The sequence below is a fragment of the Heptranchias perlo genome, chromosome 33 (genome assembly GCF_035084215.1).
Source record: "Heptranchias perlo isolate sHepPer1 chromosome 33, sHepPer1.hap1, whole genome shotgun sequence".
Lineage (NCBI taxonomy): Eukaryota > Metazoa > Chordata > Chondrichthyes > Hexanchiformes > Hexanchidae > Heptranchias > Heptranchias perlo.
In genome coordinates, this window is record NC_090357.1 from 17,388,683 (window position 1) to 17,416,467 (window position 27,785).

Sequence of the window (27,785 nt, forward strand, 5' to 3'; positions counted from 1 at the left end):
CGAAGTTGCTCTCCTGCCCAGCTGAAAACAAATTGAACTACACAGAAAAAGGTACGCTTGGTTTTTTAGATCTAAGCTAACTTTTAACGGCATGGTAAGTCTTAATGATTGCAAAACAACCTCTCTGGCACTGAAAATTAACTTTTAAAAATGTAGAATCTCATTCCTTCTGATTTTAATTGTTAGACATTTTTTTAAAAATTTTTAAAAACTTTTTCTTTCTGTCTCTTTTATCTCTGTCTTTTAATTCAAATGGGTAGGTTTAAATCTAATGAACGGTGGGCGTGTTTGTTCGCCACTCAGTGCAAATTCCAGGTCAATATCTTGCAAACTACAGCCACAACACTACCAGATCCAGTGTAATTACAATCACATGCAGGCATAATACACAATGTACAGAAATGGTCTGGGTCCCAAATTATTTCACTTGCTGAGTTCGATGGGGGAAGAAAAGGATTTTTTTCTCCTTCCCCCTCCCCCCAGTATCTTTTTAAAAAAAATGTGCCAAATGCTTTTCAGCATTACCTAAAAAAAACATCCGACTTTCATAGAAACAACATTGAAAGTTCTCCATTAAATGTTTTTAAATATTTAAGTGCAGATAATTTCCACACAGAGAAGCCTCAACTAATTAAATAGTGTATCAGTTCGTGGCCTTAGAAGTCAGTGCTTGCAAGTCGGAGTTAGAAACAATTTAAGTCATGTTAAACGAAACAAACTGAAAATGAAATTGCTGGTGCAGACTTTAATTAAATGAATGTCTTGTTCATCAAAGTGAGTGGTGGGGAATGAGATGCTTTTCCCATTTTTTTGCGTTGTTGGCCTCAAGAACCCCTTAGCTAATAACACTATCATTTTAATTCCACGTGCATAAATGATGGATAAAGATCTGCTTTTAGTTAAAATCAGTTTGTGAATTTCTGGTGAAGTCATCAGAGATGCAGGGGGCTGATCCTCTTAGTCCTTCTGATCTTCAGCATGTTTTAATTTGTCATTGTGCTTAAATGTTAAATCTTAAATGTTTTTTTTATTGGAGAGTGCTATCCGGGGAATAGTTTATCTCAATAAAGTAGACAATGCTACAGTCTGATTAAATATACACGAGGGTGTCACACTACATTGGAGGATCAGTGTACAATGCAATGGTAGTAGCTGAGGCACAGCAGGTTTAATCTGTTTTTTCTGCAAGCAAATCATTAGTTTCATTAACCCTGCATTCTGAAATGGGGGCTTGCAGAGGTTGTGTAATTGCTAAAAACCTTGGATTTCAAGAAACTATTGGTTTACCTGGTCTTAACCATAATTTTCTAAGAGTAAAGTTCAAATCCTAAGGAGAGTTAACGGGCAAAAGAATAGTTCACTTTCCAGGCACTTCCACAAATCAAGATACAACAGAGTGTTTCACAATTGAATTAGCCTCCAAGGATGGATGGTAAGCTGAGATAACTAAATGAGTTCACAGTCAGCTTGGTGACAGGATCTATTTCAGCAGCATCTATAAATAAAACTCAATGGCTGGTATTCTAACACCCTGTGAGTTAGCACCAAAGGATGAACCTTTTCCATTTAGTGTTATGGACTTTTAAGATATTCCTAGATCTGAGCCTCAAAAAGGTGCTGTACAGCTGGGACATTCCTCCAACTACATATCTCATATCAGTATATCTCCTTCATTACAGAACTCCAACACATCCTTTGGAGCGCCTGTTGCCTAAGCAATACTGGATCATAATCCTTGAAAAGATTAACTTGACTTGTATCACCATGGACTCATTCCCTCAATATTATTAATTGAGATTGCCAATGACAATCTTCCTTGGTTTGTGCTTGGGGAATTTGCTTGATTTCTCCCGTGTACAGCCAATGGCATATCCTAGATCCAGTTGCCCCTGCCAAAACAGACTTAATGGATCCCGAAGCTGTAGCTAACTGTGCGGGGAAGGTTGGGGGGGTGGGGTAGTGGGTGGATGATGATCTTAAAAATATCATTCCCGTTATTAAGGTTTCAGTCCAGGATGTGGGGGCAGCTACCAGCTGTTTAGGCAGCAAAAGAGACCTAGAATTAGAAGGCTGTTCAGTATCCCCTGTGAAGTTCTTAACAAAGATGCGCTCTCTCAGCTTTATAAAAGAACAATCCCACTGGGCTAATCATTGCAAATAATCTATGTATTCAAAAGATCACAAAAATTATTTAAATGGCAGTTATTCACACAAGTGAACTGAGATCTATACAGTTCTCCTGAGTGTAATTGTCTATACAGTGTGCTTTATTCCTTTTGGTCTTCAATCAAATGACACTTATTGGTTGCCATGGCATTCTTTCAGTAATGCTGACTCAGTGGTAATGTAATCACCAGAGAATCTACATTATGGGACAATGCAAAATAAAGTTGATCTGAATTAAAAGCTGTTGAGAGGAATGCTATAAATATTATGCCTACCTCATTCTCTGGGGGCAGGTTAGGTTATATGTGTGTAAGTGGTAGAGCAAAAAAACAAATGTAATTTGAAAACACTTCTTAAGAGTTCATTTCAAATTAACTTAACAGTATCTTACTGTAGGTCAGCTCACAGGAATAGACACAACAAGCTTTCAAAGATTGATTACAATGTTAAATAGAATATTTTTCTTGTCAGAATTAATGACAAGATATCTACAAAATTAAGTTCTAAAATTAGTTTTGTTACTTGCTGGGATTTCTGGGTTTTTTGCAATTCCCACTGTTCCCACTCTCCTTCAGATCCATGTCATTGTCATTGAGTAGCAGGGTGGAATGGGCTGGAGTATGGGCATCTCTCTATAAATACTGTGAGAAGCACACCTTTGGGCAGGGGCAACCACAATGCACACTTCAGCAGTGTAGGAAAGGAACACCTGGTCAGTTTTCCATTCCCTCGTCTTTGTATTTTGTTTAAGATTTATCAACTCTCCTCCATGAGAAGCCTGGGTACTAATGTGAGTCATGACTATAATTTAAGCCCAGCCCCAACTTAATCATCTAAACCTTAACATTAGATTTGGGATTAGAATGATGAAGCATTCTGATTTTCTCCATTGTAAAAGCCCCAATAATTTTGCAGCTGAAACTAATCTCAGTTTCATTTGATTTTATTATCCAACTGAAGAGGAGTGTAGGCCCTTAGTGAGTATAACAACTGAAAGAAAACCTCAAACTGCTACCAATAGTAAACAAGAATGTGCACCACTAGAATCTAATGACAATCATGAGCTACAAGGTATGTGATTTAGCCTTCTCAGTATGAAGTTTAAAGAAATGAAAACTCATTTAATTCCCACTTTAGAGGCTGTGATTACCTTACCAAAAGACTCCATTGTTGATTAAGCAACAATGAACTCCAAGGTATCCATATATAGCAGAAGATTTTACAATACTTTGGCACAAACTGAAACTAAGAAACATTATCTTATCATTCTATGTCCCAGCACATTTGAGCACCTAGGAGTCCCAAAAAGAGAGGTTGGTATTAGAAATGAAAAAATCTCTCTAGTGTATTCTGAGGTTGGGTTAAGGCACACTTTTGGTACAGAGTTGAATGATCTTTTTTGTGCTTACAGTCATGCAATATCTGACCTTGGTCTGCTTGATGCAAATATTTAGTGCTCAAAGTTCTATTCCCCAGCACTGACATTCCTTACCCTAATCAATATAAAATTCCCCAAAATTAAATTAGCACTATGTTGCATAATTTTTCAGCTGACCACTTCTGTTTCACTTTAAATTGACCAAACCTTGAGTAGAATATTTTCCTCCTTATGCATCATGAGGGAACAATTCTAACCTCTTCAGTCTAATTCTGCAAGCTGATCTATTGAAATATTCAAATAGTAGTCAAGACTGACCTTAAAAGAAAATAAGGAATAAAGCAGTGAAAATGATTAGAGGAAGAACATGAAGAAACTGAAGAAAAGAGAGAAAGAATAAAGGCACAGTATTATCTTTTTGTGACTAGTCCATGGTTTTTATATCTCTTTCTCATACATCCATCATTATATTTCAAATGCCCAATAAACTTTACCACTTTAAACATATTTAAAGTGGTACTTCACTATGAAAGCCAAACATTGAAGATTAAGACAAATAATGGCCTGATATGCACCTGTCTTGTTAGCAGTCAGATTATATCAATTTGTAGTTAAATAAGTAAACCATAAAATTTTCAAGAGAAAAAACTATTAAATTACATGTTTGTTTTTACTTAAAAACTATTGTCAGTATTATTTAGGTATTACTGGGTGCTTTATTTTCATACCATTTTGAAGTGAGTGGATTTCAAAAGAATATTTCTTCTGTCAGCCTGCTTAATCTGGATTTGAAAAAAAAGTCTCATTTACTATCCTTATCATTGCATGGCTGAATAAAATTAATGCTTCTGGTTATCAAACATTGACACCAATTATTGACATTAGTCATTCATTTTGGGTCAAGGCATTTGGTTTGAAGACTTTGATCAGCTTAAGCAATTTTGGGCAGCCTTCATTATTTGTAAATTCATGTGTAATTTATGGAGCACTTTGGGGCATCCTGAGGATGTGAAAGATGCTATAAAAGTTCAAAGTCTTTCTTTATCATCTTTAACAGTACTACTAGCAAGACTTTACTCTAGGCGAATTTAACCTAGGAGTTTAATAGTTGATTATCAAATCCCAAATAACATTTCCAGTAGTTGTCCAAAGAATATGATTGTGATTTACTGATATCAGCTTTTTCTGATTTTGGACTAAAAAAATGACTGGAGAGTAAGAATAATTTTTAAAACCCCAGGAAAATAAGGATGCAACTAGCAGAAATATCCCTACTTGATTTTGATATTAGGAAGAGGGAAAGCATTCAGATTGAACCAGCACTTTTGAGCCATGTAACTGTGACTGTTCGTTGTTTGCAAGGGGGACATGCCAGTAATCATGGGGAGGCATCAACCAGGGTTCTTACAAAACCAGAAAGAGCCTGAAACGGATTAAAGAAAGACTGTCTGCTGCTACAACATCATTTCTCAGCAACCTCCAGCACTTTTTCAGCATGTTTTAATGAATGTTATCATTTCCAATGAGGAGATTATAAAAACTCCTTCAGATTTAAGCAGAATCAGACAACTGCTATCTACATGGAGTTGGAACATAGCTGTTGCTGTCACATGTTGGGACACTTTACATTCTCTCTGAATTTCTTTTAGGACATGGGACAGTGTGCTCTTTCCAAATGCCTGTGCAAGTAATTCCAGATGAACAGCTCTTTCACTGAAAGTGTCCTGTACAATTTGTCACAATGCATTGTATTTCTTTGATTGTACAAACCCAAACAAGTTGGGCCACATTTTGTATACTGCACCCACCTCTGGTGATTAGATCTCCAAAAGCATACTGATGCATTGAGATGGTATAAAGGAAGATAACAAGGATGGGTTTAGTATTTTGTTATCATTTTATGGGCACAGCCTCAGGGTGTTTAGATTCCTTTCATTAGAAAAAAAAGAAAATTAATGGGAAACTGGAGTGTTTAATAAGTTAGAAGCTGAAAGCTCTTTATATTGAATTCAAGAACAAAGAGCTAATAGGTCTGGTTTTATAATTAATAGCTAGCAATGCTTTTAAGAAAGGACACTAAGTGCAGTGAGTGTTAGAAGAGCTGAATTGGTCCAAAAGAGCTAGTTTCTTGATTCACAACGGGGTGAAGGGGTATCAGTCTAGTGGACTTGTGTGGAGTAATAACTCAATATGGAATGAGCTGGATCAGCTAAAGCTCACTCCTATGCCCCTTATATTCTTCTGTTATTACTGTTTCTTACTGGAGGATTGCTCTGTAAGTAGGATTTGATGCCCTCACTAATCTCCTGGATATTTAATTACACATGTATGTATAAGATAGCTTAAAAAATTGTTCTATTTAAGGAAATGCAGCAATTAAAAGTACCAGCCCATAAAATAGAACCTATCTTGCAATGATCACATTTGGCGAATGATTTATATGTGTGCATTTTGAAACATGATAAACACAAATAACACTTGATTAGCAATGTATCCAGGCACTGTACAAGACACTACTGAGAGTCACTGATTATTGTAAAGCTTTTGAGCAAATATCTCCTTTTAACACTTTGCTACAAAAAGGAGTATTGAAAGCTGAGCAATAGTGGTCAATAATAGACTTTAAAATTATATAGAAGATCAAAGTAACCTGGCCTTAAACTATTCACCAAGAATGCAACCCGCTTGCTCCTTCACCCACTAGTATAATATGTGAAATATTCCAGTTCTTTAAGCAGACAGTCTCTCTTTAAATGGAGCCAAATGCATGAGATTTGCTGCAGTAAATGATATAAAGAATTCATGTTTCACCCTTATAGCAAAAATTAAATTTATTTGTCAATAGCCATTAAGTGAACTGAAAATTTGAATAAAACTGCAGGGTATTGGTTAAGACATGTTGCATATTAATGATTCAAATCTATTTACTCAGAAAAGCAAATAGACTGTCAATTAGCCTGCAGTCCATTTGCAAACTTATCTCTGTGTATACTATCAACTGGGAATGAAATCTGCACAAATGGCACATTTGGCAAAACAGTACAGCCATTAACTTTGGAGGTGGGCTAAATCAAACTTAAAAGATTCAAAAAGACATACAAAGAACCCTTTGTATAACATGCTACAAAGGGGAGAGTTCAGATTCCTGTTGATAACTTGCCTATAGGTTAGTTGTTGTGACGAAAATAATGAATGCTGCATGGAGTCCAAGCCAAAGGAGTCCATACACTGTTGCTTTTCTCTGGTTTTCAACATTTCAGTCCATCGCAATGCTAGTGGCTGATCTTCCTGGGGATTGCAGAACCTAAACAAAGGAAAGCCAGTCAACGAGCTTGAGAAGAAAAAAAAGTTGGACAAGGTACCGAATGTAAATTCTCTCCATATTCCAAGGCAAAAGGTCTGTGAAAAGCGTTTTGTAATTCCATGGAAATAGCCCACTAGGTCTATTGAATTTTAACTTTATGATGTGAAAATGGTTACATTTATGGTTGATCCTGTTTATTACTTACTGCAATTAAATGTTTCCATTTCCTTAGAGACACGGTTAACTGAAGAAATAAAAAGAAAAACTGCAAATGCTGAAAATCTAAACTAAAAACAGATGAGGATGGAATCGTAGCATTTAAAGCACAGAAAACCATTTGGCCCATCAGTGCTACACCCTCAACTACATCTATCTACTCTAATCCTATTGCCACTGACCTTTCCCGGTTGAAATACAAAGCAGGTCAGTCAGCACCTGAAAGAGAAAGGCAGGTGAATGTTTCCGTTTTATCTAGACCGCTTTTTGGCTGAGGCAGGTATTGCATTTATAAAAGGTAAGTGATTTAACAGTTAACATATGCGCGGTCCATGTGATCTCCTGGACTGGTTCCAATTGCCTGAGGGGGTCGGAGCGGAGTTTTCCAGATTTTTTTTCCCGTTTTGACCGTGGGTTTCTTTTTCTGTTTTGCTTTTGCCTCTCCCAGGAGATTGCATGACTGCTGGGGTAGGAGGTGTCGAGTCATAATACACCATGCATCATGAATGTGGGGCCGGCTTGATGGACCAGCTGGTCTTTTCTTGCCCGTCATTTTTGTATGTTCGGAACGCAACCATTAGTTAAGGGAATATTTCCCAAAATACAGGGGTTAACTTGGCCTCTATGAGATGAGGGTCTCTAATTCTGTCTGCTTGATATACGTTCTATTATTGTCTCACTCTGCACTTATGTATGCTAACTATGACTCTTTTATGTATGGCTTTTCTCATAGTTTCCTTATTAAAGGATGGAAGATTTTTTTCAGTAAATATATAACCAGTCTGAACCAAAGGAAGCATCGTTTCCACAGTGCTCATATCATTTCATTTTTTGTACATGTAAGTGAAACGTGTCTGTATTTGGTTTAAGTTGGCTAATTGTTGACCACACACTAACTGAATTCATCAGCAGAGAATCTCACACTAAACATAGGTTCTATGAAAGAAAAAAATGTTTCTTTTGCAATCGATTACCAGCAATTCTGTGAAATAGCACAAAAGGTCCATTTCAATTTTGGGTTCATTTCATGAATTTATTCCGATTTATCATTAAAATATTCAGGTAATTGATTTTTGGTAGCTTTGACAATACTGGTCCATGTATACAAACTGGAGCAGTAGTTTAAAGGGGCATTGTCTGCACATTGCCAGGAATATCCAGCACTGAAAACTGTGTTGAAAAGGGTGCTTAGATGAACAAACTAACAGTACATATGCCTGCTACAACACAGATCTCCACAGTGCACCGCTGAAATTTTTTTGTCTATTTTGAACTAGTTGTCGCAGATGTAATTGATATTATTGTGCCACTGCGCACACATTGTTTTGCAGACCTGATAAATGACTTGTTAGACACTCTATGAACAGCAGTGGCCTATTCAGAATATAACTAATCCTCAATCCATGCTAATGTATTACCCCAATCCCATGAGCCCTAATCTTGTGTAACATCATCACTCAATGCAAGAAAACTTACACAAAAGAACAATTAAATAACACTTAAATTACTGCTATGTAGTGACTTTGAATTAACAGATACACATTTTATGAATGGCATATACCCTGGAAATATTGTTACATCAGTGAAATTGTTACTGATCGCCTCATTGAAGTGTTCCACTGTTCAATGCAATGCCTGCTTGTACATGAAAACAAGCAGCACATAAAGGAATTAGAAATGTGTCTCTACTTTGTTGCAAGAGAGTAACACATAAAGGGGTTGATATAATATAAACCTTGAGTGGTTTATCAACAGGAAGTGTTACTGCCCTGATACAGGCGAGAGTATATTATTTTAATTCGGACTGTTTGTTTTCCATGGGGCACATTTGTTGCAGAGTATGTGAAGTCAGGAAGCCCCATAAAATTCAGCAAAGAATTTTATACGGTCTCCCACTTACTTTAGGAGATATTGATAAATTTCATGGGGGGCTCCTGACTTTTCAGAAATTCAAGGATTTAACACAACTGATGCAGCATAAGGAAAACGTGCAGCCCTATTCATAATATAGTTCAGAGGTTCAGATATTGAAAACCTGTTGAAGACCTGTCAGAATAAATGAAGTAAAGTGAATGGGAGATGCAGTCATCTCCGGAAAGATCATTACATGTGCTGTTAATTTTTTTTAACCTTATTCACAGATGGGAGTACATTTTAGCCATTGAGCCCTGTTAGCATTTCCAAGTTTAGTTTGCATCTAAATTTTCTTTAGCATGAATGGTTTGATGCTGGAAACGTGCTCAAGCTTCAAGAATGTAAGAAAATGTGCAACAAGAAAAGGTCACTTGTCTTTTTGGGCTCACTTCTTCTGACAGACCATGTACAATTTTCATTGTCATGAGCTCTTTCTAACCTAATCTGAGGCATGTAAAACTTCCAAGAGAAAACTCTGGAATTCCTTCTTCTACCCACCAAGGTAATCAAGCAGAAGCCTTAGTCTAACATTGATCTATATTATTCCGCTTTGACCAGTTACATTCTACAGATGACATTCCAAACAGGGCTACAATCATTATGCTCAAAGGAATACTTGATCTCTTATTTATTCTACATGCTTATTTCTGTAACCTTTATGCCTCTGAACATTACTTTGAAATTAATTAACAAACATAGTATGACCTACTTTTGATGGGAGTTAATTCCAAGTATGTACTGCTCTGTTGGAAAATAAAACTGCCATTATTTTTCCTACATTTAATTGGAATGAATTTGCTGCTGTGTGAATATAAACTTAACATGTAGAATAACAGAGCCTAGCAATATGTGAATGGAGATATTTTCAATGTAGACTGTTTCAATAAACAGCTGCTCCTACTGTGTATCTGAATCCCTTGTCAGCTTTCTGCAGAAATTATATGTAGATCACTCGATCTCCAGTTTAAGTAAATAATGCACTTAGAACTAAAAACTTTTTAAAGCTCCCCTCAACATACACTATGATAAAACCTTGTACATTACCTGGTAATTCTCCAGGTTTCTCACTTTTGAGCCTTAAATTATTCAACTATTTTTAAAATCTTATTCCAGCCTCTCGTGTTGTTCTTACCAAACTATCCACTGTTAGAAGTGAACAAGTTCCTACTCTTCCACAGGAACTATTGAGCGGTTCTCTTTGTTTCCAGACGGTATCGCCAGGTAGTCTGTTCTGTAATGATAGAATTGGAACTCAGTTTGAATCTTCAGAATGTCCTGAACAGTCTCTACATTTCATAGCAACTGCCTTAATAACAGCGAAAGACAGCCATGACCTTTTGCATCGTTACCCAGTAAGCTCCATGAAATACCCATCCTCATCTCTTTATATGGTGCAATTTCAAAGGAACCAAGAATAATGAAACTGAGCATTTACAAGGAAAATAACCAACAATGGTCTTGAACAAAATAAACGAGGTAAATAATAATGCAAAAAATATTATTTTTAAAATTACTTTTAAGCACCTGACTTTAAGAGGCAGGCTGGCTCCTAAGGCCTAGAAATTTGAACATGCCCAAGGCAGCACAGCGCTTGAATGGATAGGCCCAAGGTACATATGATATTGAGCCTCGGGCCTCATTATCATCGAGCCAGCGAGCTGAAGACACCTAATAGGTGCCTCCACACAGCTCGCTGGCAAAGAGGGATCAAAAATCAGGTTGCTGCAATGCCAGCAGCAGCTCTCAGGTAAGTCCTTAAAGGGGACCAGGAGGCAGGGTGATCAGGTCAGGAGGAAGACGATCAGGTCTGGCTATGTTCAGGGCAATGTAATATTGCAGAGTGGGCTTCAAACAGGAGTTAGGCTCCCTTATTTGAACATGCTAAGGGCCTAATGGTGTGGGTCTTGAATGGCAAATAATTTTTTTTGCTTACACCAATATGGTGGGTGGCGCACCTTTGGCTCATAATAAGCGTGCGCTTTCTGCCCACCATTTTGGAGGCTAAGGAGACCGTTTAGCGCCTGAAGAAAAGGGGCGCTGCGTGGTCGAATTTCTAGGCCTATGTCCTCGGCTCCTGGTTGTTATGCAGAATTCTGTGTGTCTAGACTCACCCATGGTCGTGAGATTTGTTCTGGGATACTTTTTTTAGTTATATTTACATATCAAAAAATGGCGTCATGGATGCCGATACCACAGCCTCACTTTTGTCCATAAATTGCTCATCAGAAATTTGGGCGCCCCACAAATTGGTGGCATTGTGGACAGTGAAGAAGGTTATCTAGGATTGCAACGGGATCTTGATAAATTGGGCCAGTGGGCCGATGAATGGCAGATGGAGTTTAATTTAGATAAATGTGAGGTGATGCATTTTGGTAGATCGAATCGGGCCAGGACCTACTCCGTTAATGGTAGGGCGTTGGGGAGAGTTATAGAACAAAGAGATCTAGGAGTACAGATTCATAGCTCCTTGAAAGTGGAGTCACAGGTGGATAGGGTGGTGAAGAAGGCATTCAGCATGCTTGGTTTCATTGGTCAGAACATTGAATGCAGGAGTTGGGATGTCTTGTTGAAGTTGTACAGGGCATTGGTGAGGCCACACTTGGAGTACTGTGTACAGTTCTGGTCACCCTATTATAGAAAGGATATTATTAAACTAGAAAGAGTGCAGAAAAGATTTACTAGGATGCTACCGGGACTTGATGGTTTGACTTACAGGGAGAGGTTAGACAGACTGGGACTTTTTTCCCTGGAGAGTAGGAGGTTAAGGGGTGATCTTATAGAAGTCTATAAAATAATGAGGGGCATAGATAAGGTCGATAGTCAAAATCTTTTCCCAAAGGTAGGGGAGTCTATAACGAGGGGGCACAGATTTAAGGTGAGAGGGGAGAGATACAAAAGGATCCAGAGGGGGCAATTTTTTCACTCAAAGGGTGGTGAGTGTCTGGAACGAGCTGCCAGAGGCAGTAGTAGAGGCGGGTACAATTTTGTCTTTTAAAAAGCATTTGGACAGTTACATGGGTAAGATGGGTATCGAGGGATATGGGCCAAGTGCAGGCAATTGGGACTAGCTTAGTGGTATAAACTGGGCGACATGGACATGTTGGGCCGAAGGGCCTGTTTCCATGTTGTAACTTCTATGATTCTATGATTCTATGCCCAATTTTCCAACCTGCATCCACTGATTGTGAGATCTTTGCTGCTGGCATGGCCTTGAAAAATCAGGTTCAGTAGGCAAAAGTAGACCGAATTTCAACTCTCACTCTCCTTCCCTAATGAGCTCCTCATTATACAAAATATTTTAAGCATTGTCTGTTAAACTCATTACTTTATTGGGAATAATTTATTCCTTGCTACAATTGGTGAATTTATATACGACACTACGCTTCCAACACAAAAATAGCCCGTAATTAACACATGGCAAAAAAAACTGTGACTATTCACAGACTTTCAAATGAGCTTGTAAAAATAGCCCCAAAACTGTGAGACTCAAGAGCGGGAGAGAGGCTTGATTTATCTGGAGAGACTGTTGGGTTCTCAAGTGTCTGGATTTCAATTATGCTCATCGTGTCTGAGTCCGACTGCTATTGAATAGAAATGAAATGAACAAATGTGGGCTGACTCCACTTTGTATACAGAAACATGGCCCGTACGTGGGTGTGCTAAAGGTAATGATGGCAAAAGTTAATAACGCCTACGCTTCCCATCTGTATCTATCAGCTTTTACATGCAACACAAAAGAATATAAAATTCCCCAGCTCTTCCTCAATGAACTCATGCCCAAGGGCGCACACAAACAGTGTCCTGAGGTAACTTACGCATTTTCTTGTGCAGCTTTTTCCGATTTTGATATCTTCCTATAGCAATATATCATTTCTATAACAAGCCATAATGTGAGGAAAACAAGGAGAAGATACATCATGATTTCTGAAATGTATGAAGTAAAATCTTCAAGGGCTGGAAAGAAATGGAAGTGAAACCAGTTAGCTTTTGGAAAGCTCATCCTATTTGAAATCCTTTCTCCTTTATCTGGCTAGACATTCCTCAGAACCTAAGCTCTATATCTCATCTTTCTGGAAAGTCTATTTTCTCACTTTGTCTGGTGGGAACAAATCTTGTTCAAAATGTCAGTCTGAAATGTAGTCAGATCCTAGATGAAGTCTACGAAGGGTGTGAGACACATTTCATCGCCAAGTTTATTTCCTATTTAGTCAGAGATGTGTCAGTTCCTGGGGTTATTAGGTTGGGACTTGATGTCTAAAACACCTTAGCCACTGGCAGATTGTACAATACTTAATGCCTCTCATAAGTTCTACTTGAGGTGCTTCAGCTAAGAGAGATTTTAATTTGAGGAATTTTTATATGGTTATTATGTAGGGCAACAGTTCTAGAATTCTGCAACTTCATAGCTGCTATAGAATTGGCTTCACACCTCAAATCTGTTCTAATTTTTCCTCTTTTCTCCCCTACGCATGAAAGTGGTGGTGTATCGTTCCACAGGCACTGGCAGCCCTCCAACACTTTCTATTTAACCAGCCCAATCCCATCTTCGCCCTATATCTACATGTGCATTTTCCAGTGGGGCAGTGTCATTGGAAAAATGCCTTGGGATGTTTTACTACGTTAAAGGCGCTATATAAATGCAAGTTGTTGTTGTTGTATGGTGATCAGGAGCAAAATCTCTAGCTTTTTTCCCCCTCCTCCTTGGCCCCAGGATTACTGGGGCAAATTGTAGACCACTATCACTGCCTGACTTAAATTATCAAGCTCAGCAAAGGCCTAAGATCAAACCTGGGACTTTTCTGGTCTACATTGCTCATCAGGTTATGAATTTACCTACTAAGCCATCAGGAGAGCTAATATATGACCTAGTTTCTCTTAAATTCTATAAGAAAAAGCTGTTCCTACTTTTCTTTCTCATTTTTGTCCTAAGTTCAGTATCACACATGTTTTGCACTGTGTTTATTTATGACCTTGCATGTTGACTACTCCTGTGTCTCAGAAAGGAGACCAACCATCCAAGGAAATATACATTCTGTGAATGAATCCAAGTATATCTGGGATAATATAGTTTGCACCTACTCTTTTGCCTCTGGGATATTAATGCCCTGAAAGCTTCCTCTAGTTGCTGCCTATCCAAAAGCTCCTTATGAGGCAATACTTCCTTGGTTGTTACTTTGGTTCAGTTACAATTTGTTCTTGTTCTTATTTATCTTTGTTTACTGACTTTTACAAGACTTCACTTTATCCTATTCTGAGTGTTTTCTAACTGCCCCCTTTCTGCACAGTTTCTCCTTTATTAAGATGCCAAAATGATAAGAAATTAAAGCATTTTTACACTCCACATTTCTTAAACTGTTTGGTAGGTGCATCTCACATGGTCTTGATGACTGTGGTAAGCATGTACAGGTTAGCATACAAAGTTAAAATGAATGATGATTCACCATTGAAGTTATTGCAGGTCGGTTTAACTATTCATCAATTAACATTAAACTATTTTATTCAGTATAGTTAGAATTGATCAAAAAATTTCAATGTAATGTTCTGTTAAATTAACATTCACAATAATATAGATAATCCACTTAATTGAATGATATCATTGCTTTACCCAAATTAAAGATAGAACTTATTCTTTTTCCTGTTGCACATTTGTTGGTGACACATTGCCCTTTCTATTCTAACCTGAAAAAACTGTAATAGAGTTATTACATTTTTAATTACAGTACTTTCTTCCCTTGAATTTTCTCCCCTCTCCTCCTGTAGGTGCTGTTCTTGCTAAAGCACCGTTTAATGGGCATTGTTAGCCCTCTGGTATCAGTGAAAGTGGTCATGTGTGAGCCTAGACAGTGTGTGTCAGGAGGCTATCCACCGTGGACAACATCACAGCAGGAGTCACTGGATAGCAATCAAAAGTAATATCCTGGTTTATTTTTGTCCTTGCTTGCCCAGGGACACTGAGCTCAATTGTAGCATCCAGCTGCTACTCGAGCTGAGATCAGCTAAATCAGCACAGGCCAGGAATCGAACTTTGGGCCTTCTAGTCTGTATGGCTGATGGCAGCACCAAGCAATGCCTTTACCGACTGGGGGTACTCGAAATTCTGGTACCTTTTAAAGGTTAAACAGTATTAACCATCAGTGCTGTGAATTAAATTCTGCAATTCAAAGCACACAGAACTTAATCTCCTCACCGTCTTCATGCACTGTTAGCTGCACCTCTTTCACATTTTTCACAGAAGGTCTGTGCATCTCATAATTAAAATGCCGTTTGATCTTGCACTGGTACAGACCGCTGTCGTTAAGTGTAACATTCACTATGGTTATGGATACATCTTGCAGATCTTTACTTCCATTCCACAGAATTCTGCCCTGAAAAGGTCCTTTTAGCTCTCGTGGCTCTCCGTTGTACTCATAAATCTGTCACAAAGACACAGATCTCATCAGGCGATGAATTGCTAAAACGCCAACGTTATACTTCAGAGTTTTTTCCCTTAGTTTTATCCCCTCTTACCCTGAAAGCGCCGAATCTTGCTGAGATGCAGTTGCACAGATCCTTTTCGTACCTCACCCACATATAAGCCAAGACGGTGAGTGTTGGCAGGCTGTTTGACCATGGAGGGGGTCACAGCCAAGCCTGATCCTGTCTTCGCCCAACATCTACACACATGCTCCTTCCACCAGGGACTTCCCTTTAGTGATCAGGAGTCGGGAAATCTAGCTGATTTTTTTCACTCCCTAGCCCAGAGGTGCTGAGGTCAATTCTAGTACCTCACTATCACCCTAATGAGATTAACTAACTGAGCACAAACCTGCCTTCAAATCTGAGACCTTCCTGGTCTGTCTGGCTCAATTCCATAGTTAAGTAGGATATTCAACATCTGAGTCACTGGAAAGCTCTGGGGAGTTTTAACCAAAGGGCTTACATGATGAGTGAAAACTCACGAAATGGTGCAAATACTGACTTGCTAAATAAAATATCTAACAGAGCTGGTCCTTAAGCGTTCCTGAAGATCAGAACTGAGAAATAAGGACTACTAGACATTAGATCCACACAGAAATGTGTGTATAAATGAACATAAAGAAACTAGCCATTTGAAACATAGCTCTAGGAGTAAAATCAGTAATATAATTATAAATGATAATCATTGTGTAACAAAATATATTACATGAGGGATTAAGTATTGCAACCAGTTAGAAATCTGTCATTTCATCTGAGACCTGATTTCATGTGAAGCTAAAACTGATGGGATGAACATTTTCTCTCTCCTTAACACGGCATTAACTGACACTAAATTGATCCAGCCGACATGAAGATTAGTAAATGTTTAATGTGTATCATAACTGGCCAGAGAGTGTTCCATGCTGACACTAGTTATTAAATGATAAAAATATGCACCACTGTTTGAACACAAACTCAATACCCCCATTAATATTACATATATTTATATAGTATGAAATTGTATTAAGTTAATATGGAATATGTACAGAAATATTTAAAATATGTTGTAGATACTGATTAAAAATATATTCAACAAAATACAGTAGAAATACATATTGAGACTGTTTGGAACGCCCACTGATTTTTTGGAAGAATTTTGTTTAGGTAAAGGCTGCTCAATGAAGTAATGGCCAGGTGGATTCTGCCTTATTGAGAAGGGCCATAATGATCATTTTATATTACAGCCAATGAACCAATTTTAATATTCTAGGAAATATACTTGACCTGCATGACTCTTCTCTTGTGGCCTTTAACTTTGAAATATTTCTTTAATATTATTTAATTTATGCTCTTAATTTTTAATAATTGCAAGGGCTTTCTGTTTTATGCCATCTTTTCCCATTTGGTATTTCCATTGTAGGTAATTATTTTTTATTCCTTTCTGATTTTCAGCGAGCTATTTGATAATGGGGACGTCATATTTGTACTTGTTCATGATTTTATTATCCCGATATCCCCATCCACTTTTCCCATCAGGAGACACTGGATAGTGATTGGGATTAGGCTGATTTATTTCCTCCGCAGTCCAGAGATGTTGAGGCCAATTCTAGCACCACTTCTGCTGATACCAGCTAATTCAGCTCAGACCAACGATTTAAGCCTGGGAGCTGCTTGGTCTATAAGGCTCAGAGCCACCCTCGTATTCATTTACTCACTCAGAAGAGTTGGTTCATAATGTTTTAAAAGGAAAAGCCTTTTTATAAAAAATTGTACTTTTTATTTGCTGTTCAAGAGGGGGAAGGATCTCAATGCTTGGAGATGGAATACTTTTTTCCCTACTTTTGACGGTCAGTATGAAGGTCTCCCAGAGCAGATACATCATGCCCAGATGCAGAGTAACCCCCTCCCCTTCATTCTGCCTACCCATCTACTGAAGAATAGTCCCTTCTGCACCATTTTCCACGCCAACCATCCTTGTGGTCACTTTTAATGAGATTGCCAATTTAATGTTTAATTTGTGCCCTGCTATGAACAGCTTTGCTTGGAATTGGAGTGATATTACCCGAAATTATTTAACGTAGGGGCCTTACAACTGACAGTGAAACTTTCATCCAATCAGTTTTGGCTGGGTTGACAAAAGTATTACTAAGAATGTTATTAAATATTACTTCTTGATTCAGGACATCTTTATTAAATAAATAAAAATAAATCTCATAATTTAGTCATTTTTGGTGCACATATAAAGACTGCAGCACTCAAAGGCATAAATACAATGTATAATTGTTTGTCAACAGTGCACAACTTCAGCTTCAGAAGTATGACTGTTTCCTCAATATACTGAGGATACAACAGGTGATGTAGACAGTGAAGTCCTAAACAGCACTTTTATAGCAGAGACCTGAAAATGAACCTATCAATGTGCCGCTCATGTTCAGGTGTTTTGCCTGCTTGGTTTGTTAAAACAATTGGCACCCAGCTCTAGTTAACATTATAACAATGCATTGTAGATCAAATAATATGACCTAGTGAGCTAGATTTGGCTCCAGGATCATATGTTGTAGAATACTGATCTTTCTGCATTATAACACAACTATCATTCTCTCTGTCTTGGTAGTTGTCAATCTGCAGTGGTTCTCATTAATTTATCAACTTTATGGCTGATCAGGGTTCATTTATTTACAATGTGGAAAGAACCTATGGGAAATGGTGTCTCCTCAATATTGTAGTTTTAGCTGATGTATTCAGTTTTGCAATCTTTTTTAAGAAAAACTTTTCGAAAACTTAATAAAAGCTATGTGAACAGGATCTTTACATTGGGCCATAGTACAACCTTTATGCATGATCATTTACCCATATTTGTTAATAGGGATCTCTGTTACTTACTACATAATCTATTTACATCTGTATTTTTATTTTAAAGTAGACACATACTGATATCTCTTTTCCACCATTGGCGGTGTAGGTCCAATCAACTATGGTGTCTGTATTCACTTCTTCTCTCTTCATACAGGAAATGCAAGTGAGTTTCATATTGGTTCCATGTAGGGCTTCAGTGTCTGAAGGAACCTCAACACAGACTAACCAGCAACAGCGCACTGTAAGAGACAGAAGCACAAGTTAATCTAAATTCACCTCAACAAGATAGCATCCCCTCAGTACTGAGTATAAGTTCCAGCAGATCAACCCTGACTACATAACATAATTTAGATGCATGGTAAAACTCTGTCCACTTTGCACAAAGGGTCTCCCTTAAACTCAACCTCAATTAGGCAACCCCAATGCACCATTCTGACATTTATTTTTCCCACGTTGTCAAACCTTGTGACCTTTGTGATGAGATGGTTAATTTGGGTAGAATTACGAACAGTTTTGAACTACAGACTTGCATGACTCCAATTAATGCATTTTCAAAATGATTATTTTTAGAGGAAAAATGAGAAAGGGAGGTTATTTTTTGTTAAGGAGGACTTGCTCTGGTCGTAGGTGTAGGAACATTGTAAATATGTACTTTTAAATGCATTTATACACTGACCAGATCATTTTTTCCCTTGCAGTATTCATTTGAGAATCTTTATTTTTTCAGAAGCATTTGGCAATTTTTTTTTTCAAAGACTTGGCACTGATTTTATCTGACTTTTAGCTCAATCGGAAAGTAATGTAAGCACATCCATGCATTATTACAGCCAATCTTTTAGAGGTCTGAGCTACTGTCTCATTTAACTTAATACAGCGAGCAGCTGATGTGATTAATTTTAATCTCAGACAAAATACTCTAACTTGGTTTATGCATATTCCAGAAAATGAACTACAATCAGCTAATGGAAACAAAATTGTAATTGGGCATTTAGCCGATGGTAGTGCAGAAAATGTTGTTGGAAATTTAATTTTTGTTAAGAAATTGTCTAAGCATACACAATCCCTTTGTACAGCTTTATTGTTCTATGCTTCATTCCTTTTCATCCCTGTGATCCTTAGTGCATTCCAGCTTTAGATGTACTAGTTTATTCTTTGTTATGTGGGTCAAAGGCACCTTTATTTACAATATATATTTCTTTATCTTTCAATATGTAAGATACATGATACATTGATATACTACAGGTCCAAATAAAAATCTCAATTTTTTTGGTCCATTTTAAATGCGCAAAAAAATTGTGTAAAAAAAAATATTTAAATTACTTTAAATTTTTGAACATTTCATCCTCAGTGGTTTCCTTTTACCCCTCTATATCCATCTCAGTACTCAACAGCTCATCACTGCATCTACACAGTTCATCCGTTGATGCCCTCCAATTGTACCTGATCATAAAAGCTTATTTCCACTCCTTGATCTTTCACTTCATAAAAAAGGAAGATTAAGAGACTGATCAGAATAGATTTAATTTCCTTAGCCTCTCTATATAACTGACCTAAAACCTGCAATCGTTGATGTCATCCTTTCCTGAATCCCTTTCACTGCGTATAATCCTTTTCTGAAGTATGTTGACCAGATTGTATACTCTGACTTAGGTCTTTTAAAATGCCTGTTATACCTTCTTTATTTTATCTTGGTTACATAAGCTTGGGCGCTGTTGCAGATGCTCGCAGAGATAAATCCATCAAAGCGGCAAAGGAGATTTAAGTGAACAGAGCATCATGGAAGGTCCTCAAACGCAAATTTTGCATTGTTGCTGTTTAACAGACAAAGTAAAGAGCATATATAGATCTGATCTTGCAAGTTTCAACCAAAACCTGCAAAGAAAAACTTTAAGAAGGAGAGATTATTTACTTGTCCAAAGAGGATTGGTATCACAATATTATAATTAGTGGGATAGAAATTCTAAACGAATAATGACCTGTAACAGGCTGCTGGGAGGTGCATGAGAGTTGACCACAGTGCACGATGACGACTGAGGCCAGAAGCTCACTGTATGGAAAACAAGGACATGAGCCCGTGTCCTGGTACTCTGTATTACACCTTTGTCCTATGTACTAGAGGGTATTACAGTGAAGGGCATGGTTATGGAGAGGGTTGACAAGATAAATAGTTTTATAGTGCCCGCTGTCCTAGGCATGAAGATAAGTCAACTGAAAAAGCACCTAAAGTTGCATTAACATAAGAACATAAGAAATAGGAGCAGGAGTAGGCCATACGGCCCCTCGAGCCTTCTCCGCCATTCAATAAGTTCATGGCTGATCTTCGACCTCATCTCCACTTTCCTGCCCAATCCCCATATCCTTTGATTTCCTTAGAGCCCAATATTAAACAATATTCATCATAAGCTTAATTAAAAAGCTATATCCCCATGACCTCATGCTGATTATCAACTCTGCGCCCCCTCCAAAATGACGAATCAGGTCTCCTCTATGAATAAGGAAGAATATTATTACCCACCAAAAGATATTCACTCATTATTAATAAAATAAATTAGACAATAACAACTGTTCAGACTGTCTTTGGCATCATAAACTCTAACATTAAATATCTCAGCTAGTTATCCTCAACTATTATTCTAGTTAGTGCAGTAACTCCACATCAATGGAAGTAACTTTCAGTTCTCGCCAAGTTATCCAGAGATGGCACATAGAGAAAATGTTGTCTCTGTGTGCTAAGTGTAGAGAAATCCTAATTGCATTCTTTATAAATGCCACCCTTCCCCCTCTGTTTTCTGAAAAAAAGCCAAAGCACTTGAATTGTATCATAAAATAGGTCAGTTTGCTGCTAGTTAGCTTACTCAACAATTTAATAAGTGAATCAATTATAGACATTCAACACTAATTTATGCAGTGAATCTATAAATAAATGCCCGTGAGGATCTTGAAATTTCATTATGAGATTTATACTGATTGCTTTGGGTGTTGTAAAATCATAGAATCAGCTACAGCTTGTAGGGAGGGAAGAGGCCATGAGGTAATGGGCAAAAATGTAGTTACTCCTTTTCTGTGTTCAAATCCATTGAAAATCGATGTATGAAAATATACATAACAGCCAAGTCGACAGTAATTTGGGAAAACATTCCATTTTACTATGCTGCTATTGTATGAAACTCCCTGATCTTGGACATAAAAGTTCCATCAGGTATTAATTTTGAACAAAAGGAAAAATGTTAACGTTGACAAATTTTTCTGTGCTTGTTTGATGAGGTTTATCAATGTGGAGAAACTTGACATTCTCCACTTATTGCGTCTAATTAATGCTGAATTATTTTCTGTTTTGTGGAATTATGTCCAGTGGAAATGGGATTGAGACTATCTAAATGTAATTTATGTTGCATTCTTGACACCCAATAGAAAGAGAGAAGGCTTTTGTCCTACCATATTGGGTAAAATGTGAAAAGGCAATTTGTAACCCACCTAGCCCCCATCAATCGTGTTTTTTAAACCAAGGATATTTGCACATAAAGTAGATACAAGCTTGTGGTTTTCATTTTGTTTTCTATTTATAATTGTAATTTATGTATTGATTTTACACTATTATCTGTACCTCTAATAAATTATAGTCCAGATCTAAAATGTTTCTTCAGCTGGATACAAATTAGGTTTGTTACAATAATGTAAGTACCTAGTTCAATGTAAAATATGTCATTTGTACACAGCAGAGGAAAAGTTTTGATCTGGACATATATTAGTACTCGTATAGATATAGTGTAAAAATAGATACATAATAGATACAAGGGGAATGTTCTCAGAAGCTTCTAGAATGTGTTAAGTGCGGAAGCTGAGAGTGGCATGTAATAGCTCCATAGTGACGAAAGAGGGTACTAGAGTGTAAAATACTTACAGCTCATTACTTTAATAAGTGCACTAGTTCTGTGCATGTCGGTCAACCATATGAATAATTAATATTTTTGTATTCAGAAATATTAATAGGGGAGATGAAACTTGAGGCTAAGTTGATGGAGAAACCTCAAATGCAATTTGCATATGGATTGAATGCCTGGAAATGCCTGTTTTTATATGTACCAAGATTGTCTAAAATGATTACTGAAAATATGCAATCTAGTGAATTTTCTGCATGGCCTGAATGTTGGCAGTTCATTAAGAAGAGGATTTTGTTCTTTCATGCGTTTTAATTGCCTCACTAGTTGGTCTCCATATATCAGACAACAGGTTTCACCTCTTACCGGCTTTCAAAAAACCCGTTTGGGTTTTAAATCCCAATATCACTCTTTCTCCTTCCTCCCCTTTTTTGTTTTATTCACTTTATCTTCCAATTTCCAGTTCTGACAAAGGGTCCACACCCCAAACATTAAACTGTCTTTTCTCTTCACAACTGCTGAGTATTGTGAGCAGTTTTCTTTTGTCCTCCTTTCTTTGCTTTCTTGACAGTTCAGTGAATGTGATTGAAGCCTAAGATGTAGGTTCGAGCCAAAATATATATATTCAATAACAAGTTCAGTCATTTCTAGCTCCTGTAACATGAAGTAGATCTGCCAATAACTTAAGACATGACTGATCCAGGAAATGGAAGAATTTATTTGGTCCATATTGTCTTGCTGAGCTACACCGTTATCTCCAGAATGCCCTCTGCTGAAATAAGACCTTATTTATATTGTCAGGTTTGCTCAGAATATGGCAGATGGCTGTGTGTTGAATGATAAACTGCTTTGTTTTAGTCAACTGTGTCCAGTACCCTATATATGACTATAATATTTCAAAATGGGGGTCAAGGATTGACATGGAGAAATTCAGGCTTAGAGGCTGCTGGGCTCACTTTACACACCTAGTTGTGTACGTACAAGAAAACCAGCCTCACAACTAAAAAAAAGGTACTGTATTTCAGACAGTTAGTTAATGATATGGAGTGTTCATGTCAAGGTATCACTGTGTTGGCCTGTTTATATGGAAACACTTCTGAGGTTAACTGAGAACATCACAGGTTGCCGAAAATTGCAGTTCTGAATTACTGAAGTTAACTTACCAGAAAATCACTAGAATAAATGAAATGTCTCCATAGTTAGTCAAATAATTTTAAAAACATTACAATATTTTTCACTTCCTGGTAATTATTTTCAAATAACCTTTTGCAAAATACCAAAATGAATTCAGAGATCACTACCTCATTGTAAGACACTTTAACAGCCCCTAAGCAGAGTGACCAGTGATGTGATAACGTCAGGCTGTCTGTCTGGTTCTGAACAGCCACCAGCAGTGGGAAAACCAGAATGAACTGGAATGCTCAGAACAGCATTCTGCTTCTTGAAGAAAGGTAACTAAAAAATTGAAATGCTGTTTTGGAGAATGGCATCACACAGTAACTACTGGCTGCAAGTGGCTACTAATTGAAATATGATATTTATTCCACACTATTCTTTTGTTAGCATTAGACTATAAAAGTATTCTTTATATATTACAAAATAAACATCAAGAAAGTACTTGTGTTAGCAAGGAGTAACAAAACAGCAGTTGGCAGATCAGGCAAAGTGAGTGGTATTATGCATTGAGCTGTATAACACGAGGTCTTTCCTTTTTACATAGTCACATATATGCTGTGGGGATAAAATAATGTTCCTATTATATCAGATAACGGATAACTAACTAATGCCATATTTCAATTATAACCTTTTGTCCTTTCAGCTTAAGAAAGGCGGGGCCTGGTTAAATAGAGCACTATTTCTTACCCATAGTGTTCACATTTTGATTATATCTGTGCATTTTTTAAACCTAATTTCTTGATTGGTTTTTGCCCTCACTACCTTTTCCAATTGTAAACAATTTTACAACACCAAGTTATAGTCCAGCAATTTTATTTTAAATTCACAAGCTTTCGGAGGCTTCCCCCTTCCTCAGGTGAACGATGTGAAATCGTTCCTCAGGTGAAGGGCTTCCCCCTTCCTCAGGTGAAGGGCTTCCCCCTTCACCTGAGGAAGGGGGAAGCCTCCGAAAGCTTGTGAATTTAAAATAAAATTGCTGGACTATAACTTGGTGTTGTAAAATTGTTTACAATTGTCAACCCCAGTCCATCACCGGCATCTCCACATCATGACTACCTTTTCCAAAATGGTTTATAAGAATTGACTAATTTTATCATCCTTTTGTCTTTCTGTTTAAGGTATGTTTGTTGAGCACTGAGTGCTAATAGGGGTGGGAGTAGGTGAGAGGTTGGGGAGATCGAAATCACAGATCACAGCAGTGGGAGGACACTGAAATAAATGTGCGTTTACATTGAAAAGAGCCACACTCTTGTAATATAAACGCACTAAGTTTTCTGCTATTGGCTGCACTCCTAAATAAAATGAGGGGCAACTGATGACAGCGCCGACCTCCCAAAAATACAGGGGGTTATATTGGATAACCCCCAAAACTGGGCGCAGGGGTCGCAGTGCGTGATTAACCTGCACCCAATTGTTGAGATGCAGGCAGCATGTAACATTCGTGCTGCCTGGTGATTTATCTGATTGCTGGGAGCAGCTAGGCCTAGCTGTGCTGTTGAGTGGCTGCTCACCAGCAGGGGGCCCAGATATCGCAAGTGGCTAGCACCACTTAAAGGCAACCTGCACCTCTTAAAGACTGTCTGCACCAATTATGTGCAAAATACAAGATACAAGTCCGCACGGAGTCAGAATGGAGATCAGACATCGCACACATAAAACACAGATGCAGGTCCCATTCCTATGTTTACAAACCGTTGAGTTCTTTTAAAACATTGAATAAGGGTTGTGCACTACTAAATCCCACATCCTCCAATCTGCACGCCAGATCCCACTAATCTGCCGATCTGAGTTTGTACCGGGCCTGCGAGGGCCACCAAGGTTCTTTGATGATGCACTAGAGACCTTGGTGCAAGAGGTGGATAGAAGGAGGGGCATCCTATATCTGCAGGGGACAAGAGGCTCTCCAGACATATGCTCCCGAGGCAGTAGGGGACGAAGTCAAAGCCAGGTGCATTGCACCACGAACATGGATGCAGTGCAGGAAGAAGTTCTATGTTTTGACACAAGTGGTCAAGGTGAGTGAGGTCAACTGTCAAGAGTCATCACCTACAAACTGCACCACTAGCCGCATCCACTGCACCACACACTACACCCCCCATCACCCGCATCCCAATAAACTCTTTCAATCAGATGCTTCCTTTCACCCTCACACATTGCCACTGTTGCAAGCCGCACACCCACAACTCACAGGTCACACACACACGCAGCTATTCAACCATGACAGGCACATCACCCAAACATCTTGCAGGACACTCACCGACACACGTCCCGCTTCCTTGCAGGAGAAGGAGGTGCATATCAGGAGGCAGCAAGTGGCAGTGGCTCCATGGAACATGAACCTGCTGTACTCTCTCAGGATGACAGCATTCCTGTCCCACTCCTGCCACTCTGCCAGTGCCCTTGCTGTTGCCTGTCAACTAGCCAACCCACTCCCTATAGAGTATTGAAACTTTATTGTAGGAACATAGGAAGATAGGAACAGGAGTAGGCCATTTAGCCCCTCGAGTCTGTTCTGCCATTCAATGAGATCATGGTTAATCTGTGTCCTAACTCCATATACTCGCCTTAGCCCCATATCCCTTAATACCTTTGGTTAACAAAAATCTATCAATCTCAGATTTAAAATTAACAATTGAGCTAGCATCAACTGCCATTCGCGGAAGAGAGTTCCAAACTTCTACCACCCTTTGCGTGTAGAAGCGTTTCCTAACTTCACTCCTGCAAGTCCTGGCTCTAATTTTTAGACTATATCCCTAGACCTAGTATTCAAGTATTGGAGACCTCCAAAAACAGGTACAAATGCATCAGCAACCAGAAGCAATAATTCAGCAACTAACCTGTAACTCCTGCATGATCCCTTTAAATAGCGCAGGTGGAGAGTCCTCCATGCTGTTTACGACCAGTTCAACTGTGCGAGGTTAAAACAGTGCTTTGGTTGGAACGTTGAGTTCCTAAATCGCTTCTGCCCCTTTAAATCAGCATTGCACACTGATCTAATGCATATCCTCCTTACTTTACGGGCTGCCGACATTCATTATGTGCGCGTGCACAAATGCCTTTACTAAGATGGCGTCCGGTGCATGTCACGCTAGAAGTGTGTGCGCGCGTTCCAGATGCCAGTTTGGGTCCTTGGAAGGCCGCGTAGCGCCTACAAAACAGGCTCAGTGCGGCCTAATTTGTCTGTCTATGAATGTGACATTGGGGTAAAGCCGTTTGTTCTAGTAGAGTAAACCTGTTGTTATGTGTTTATACCCTGAATGTTACAGGATAAAACTTTTACATCTCTCTTACTATTCTGTCAAAAGTATAAAAAGTTCAAAGATGCGATGGATGTGTTTCATGCTCATGGTGAGATTCAACAACGAATTTTATGTTCGTTATTCTAGATGAGCTTCAGTTTTCTTTATTGAAATAATATGTCTCTGTGTTATCCGATGAGGACGACCCCACCCCCCGGAGCTGAAACTTCATCGAACAACGCCCTGGAGAAGAATCTTGCTTAATAAAAACTACACAACTTTTTTTTAACTGGACACACAACAGAGCCCAGAACCTGACGTTAAATATTGACGTGGAGAGGTGGAGATCTCCAAACAGAAACAAAAATAAATCCCATAAGTGCAAAAGCAACTTAACATGTTCAATTAGCTGATGTTAATTCTATTCCCTTTGTACTGATCGACTCAGTGGTGCCTTTTCACTCCCATCAGGCCAGCAGTACTCACTATTTAAAGAAATAAAATGATAGAATAGTGATAGAAAATTGATATTGAAGGCACTCAGTATCATCTTTGGAACTTTGATTTTTGAGGATCTGACCCTATATACAATGATAGATTAATAATGTGATTGCATCTTCCAATACTTCGCAGAAAATTACGGCATTGGTTTGTCCTATTTTTAATAAATTATTTTTATTTTAATGTGCCTAGTTTTCCACTAGGACGCGACTCAACTCTAGTATTCGTAATTGGAAAATCATATTAATTTCTTCCATCTTATTTTAACGATTGATATTATGGCTCGGGTATCCTGTTTATTAGTTAAACCAAATACAAATGGCTAGTAAGATAAAATCAATCTATATTTTTATTAAAAAGTGAACTTACCTATCAGAATGAATAGCAATGGAACAGAATAAAGAAACGAGTTCAAGGGACTCATGGCCAGGGAGAGTCAGACACAGGTAGGTACAGCTGACTTTAAAACCTTGTACGAAATCCACTTGTAGCTGTTTACTGGGAACTCTACTCCGCCTGTCGATGCACAGTCCACAGATTGATTTTCGCACAACAGTGTTAAAGCAGTCGACTGGTTTTCAATATCTTATGTTTTTACAATTGCTCCCAGTAGCGTTTTAAAGCCAGTCTCCAACAGGTTTCCATCCGCCTGTGTTGGATCCCTTTGTGTTGTTGGGTCTCCGAGTAGACGATTCACTTGGGATTTCAGCACTACAGACAGC

General features: G+C 38.2%; 1 protein-coding gene and 2 long non-coding RNA genes across 3 annotated transcripts in view; 2 read left to right on the forward strand and 1 right to left on the reverse strand.

The window, feature by feature from the left end:
- LOC137301319 (uncharacterized) lies at window positions 1–7,165 on the forward strand. The gene is made up of 3 exons (XR_010958274.1): window positions 1–51; window positions 6,805–6,902; window positions 7,081–7,165. It is a non-coding gene; the product is annotated as an uncharacterized lncRNA (long non-coding RNA).
- scn3b (sodium channel, voltage-gated, type III, beta) lies at window positions 6,783–27,487 on the reverse strand. Its single transcript, XM_067970771.1, has 6 exons — window positions 27,433–27,487; window positions 18,345–18,508; window positions 15,166–15,391; window positions 12,794–12,932; window positions 10,111–10,209; window positions 6,783–6,848 (listed from the first exon to the last, which is right to left on the reverse strand). The coding sequence occupies exons 1-5, from the start codon at window positions 27,485–27,487 to the stop codon at window positions 10,143–10,145; spliced, it is 651 nt and encodes a 216-aa protein (XP_067826872.1). The 3' UTR covers window positions 6,783–6,848; window positions 10,111–10,142.
- LOC137301318 (uncharacterized) overlaps window positions 7,165–27,785 on the forward strand; it is a 30,721-nt gene continuing 10,100 nt past the window's right edge. The window contains exon 1 of the long non-coding RNA XR_010958273.1: window positions 7,165–7,271. This is a non-coding gene — a long non-coding RNA (uncharacterized lncRNA). The remainder of the gene's footprint in view (window positions 7,272–27,785) is intronic.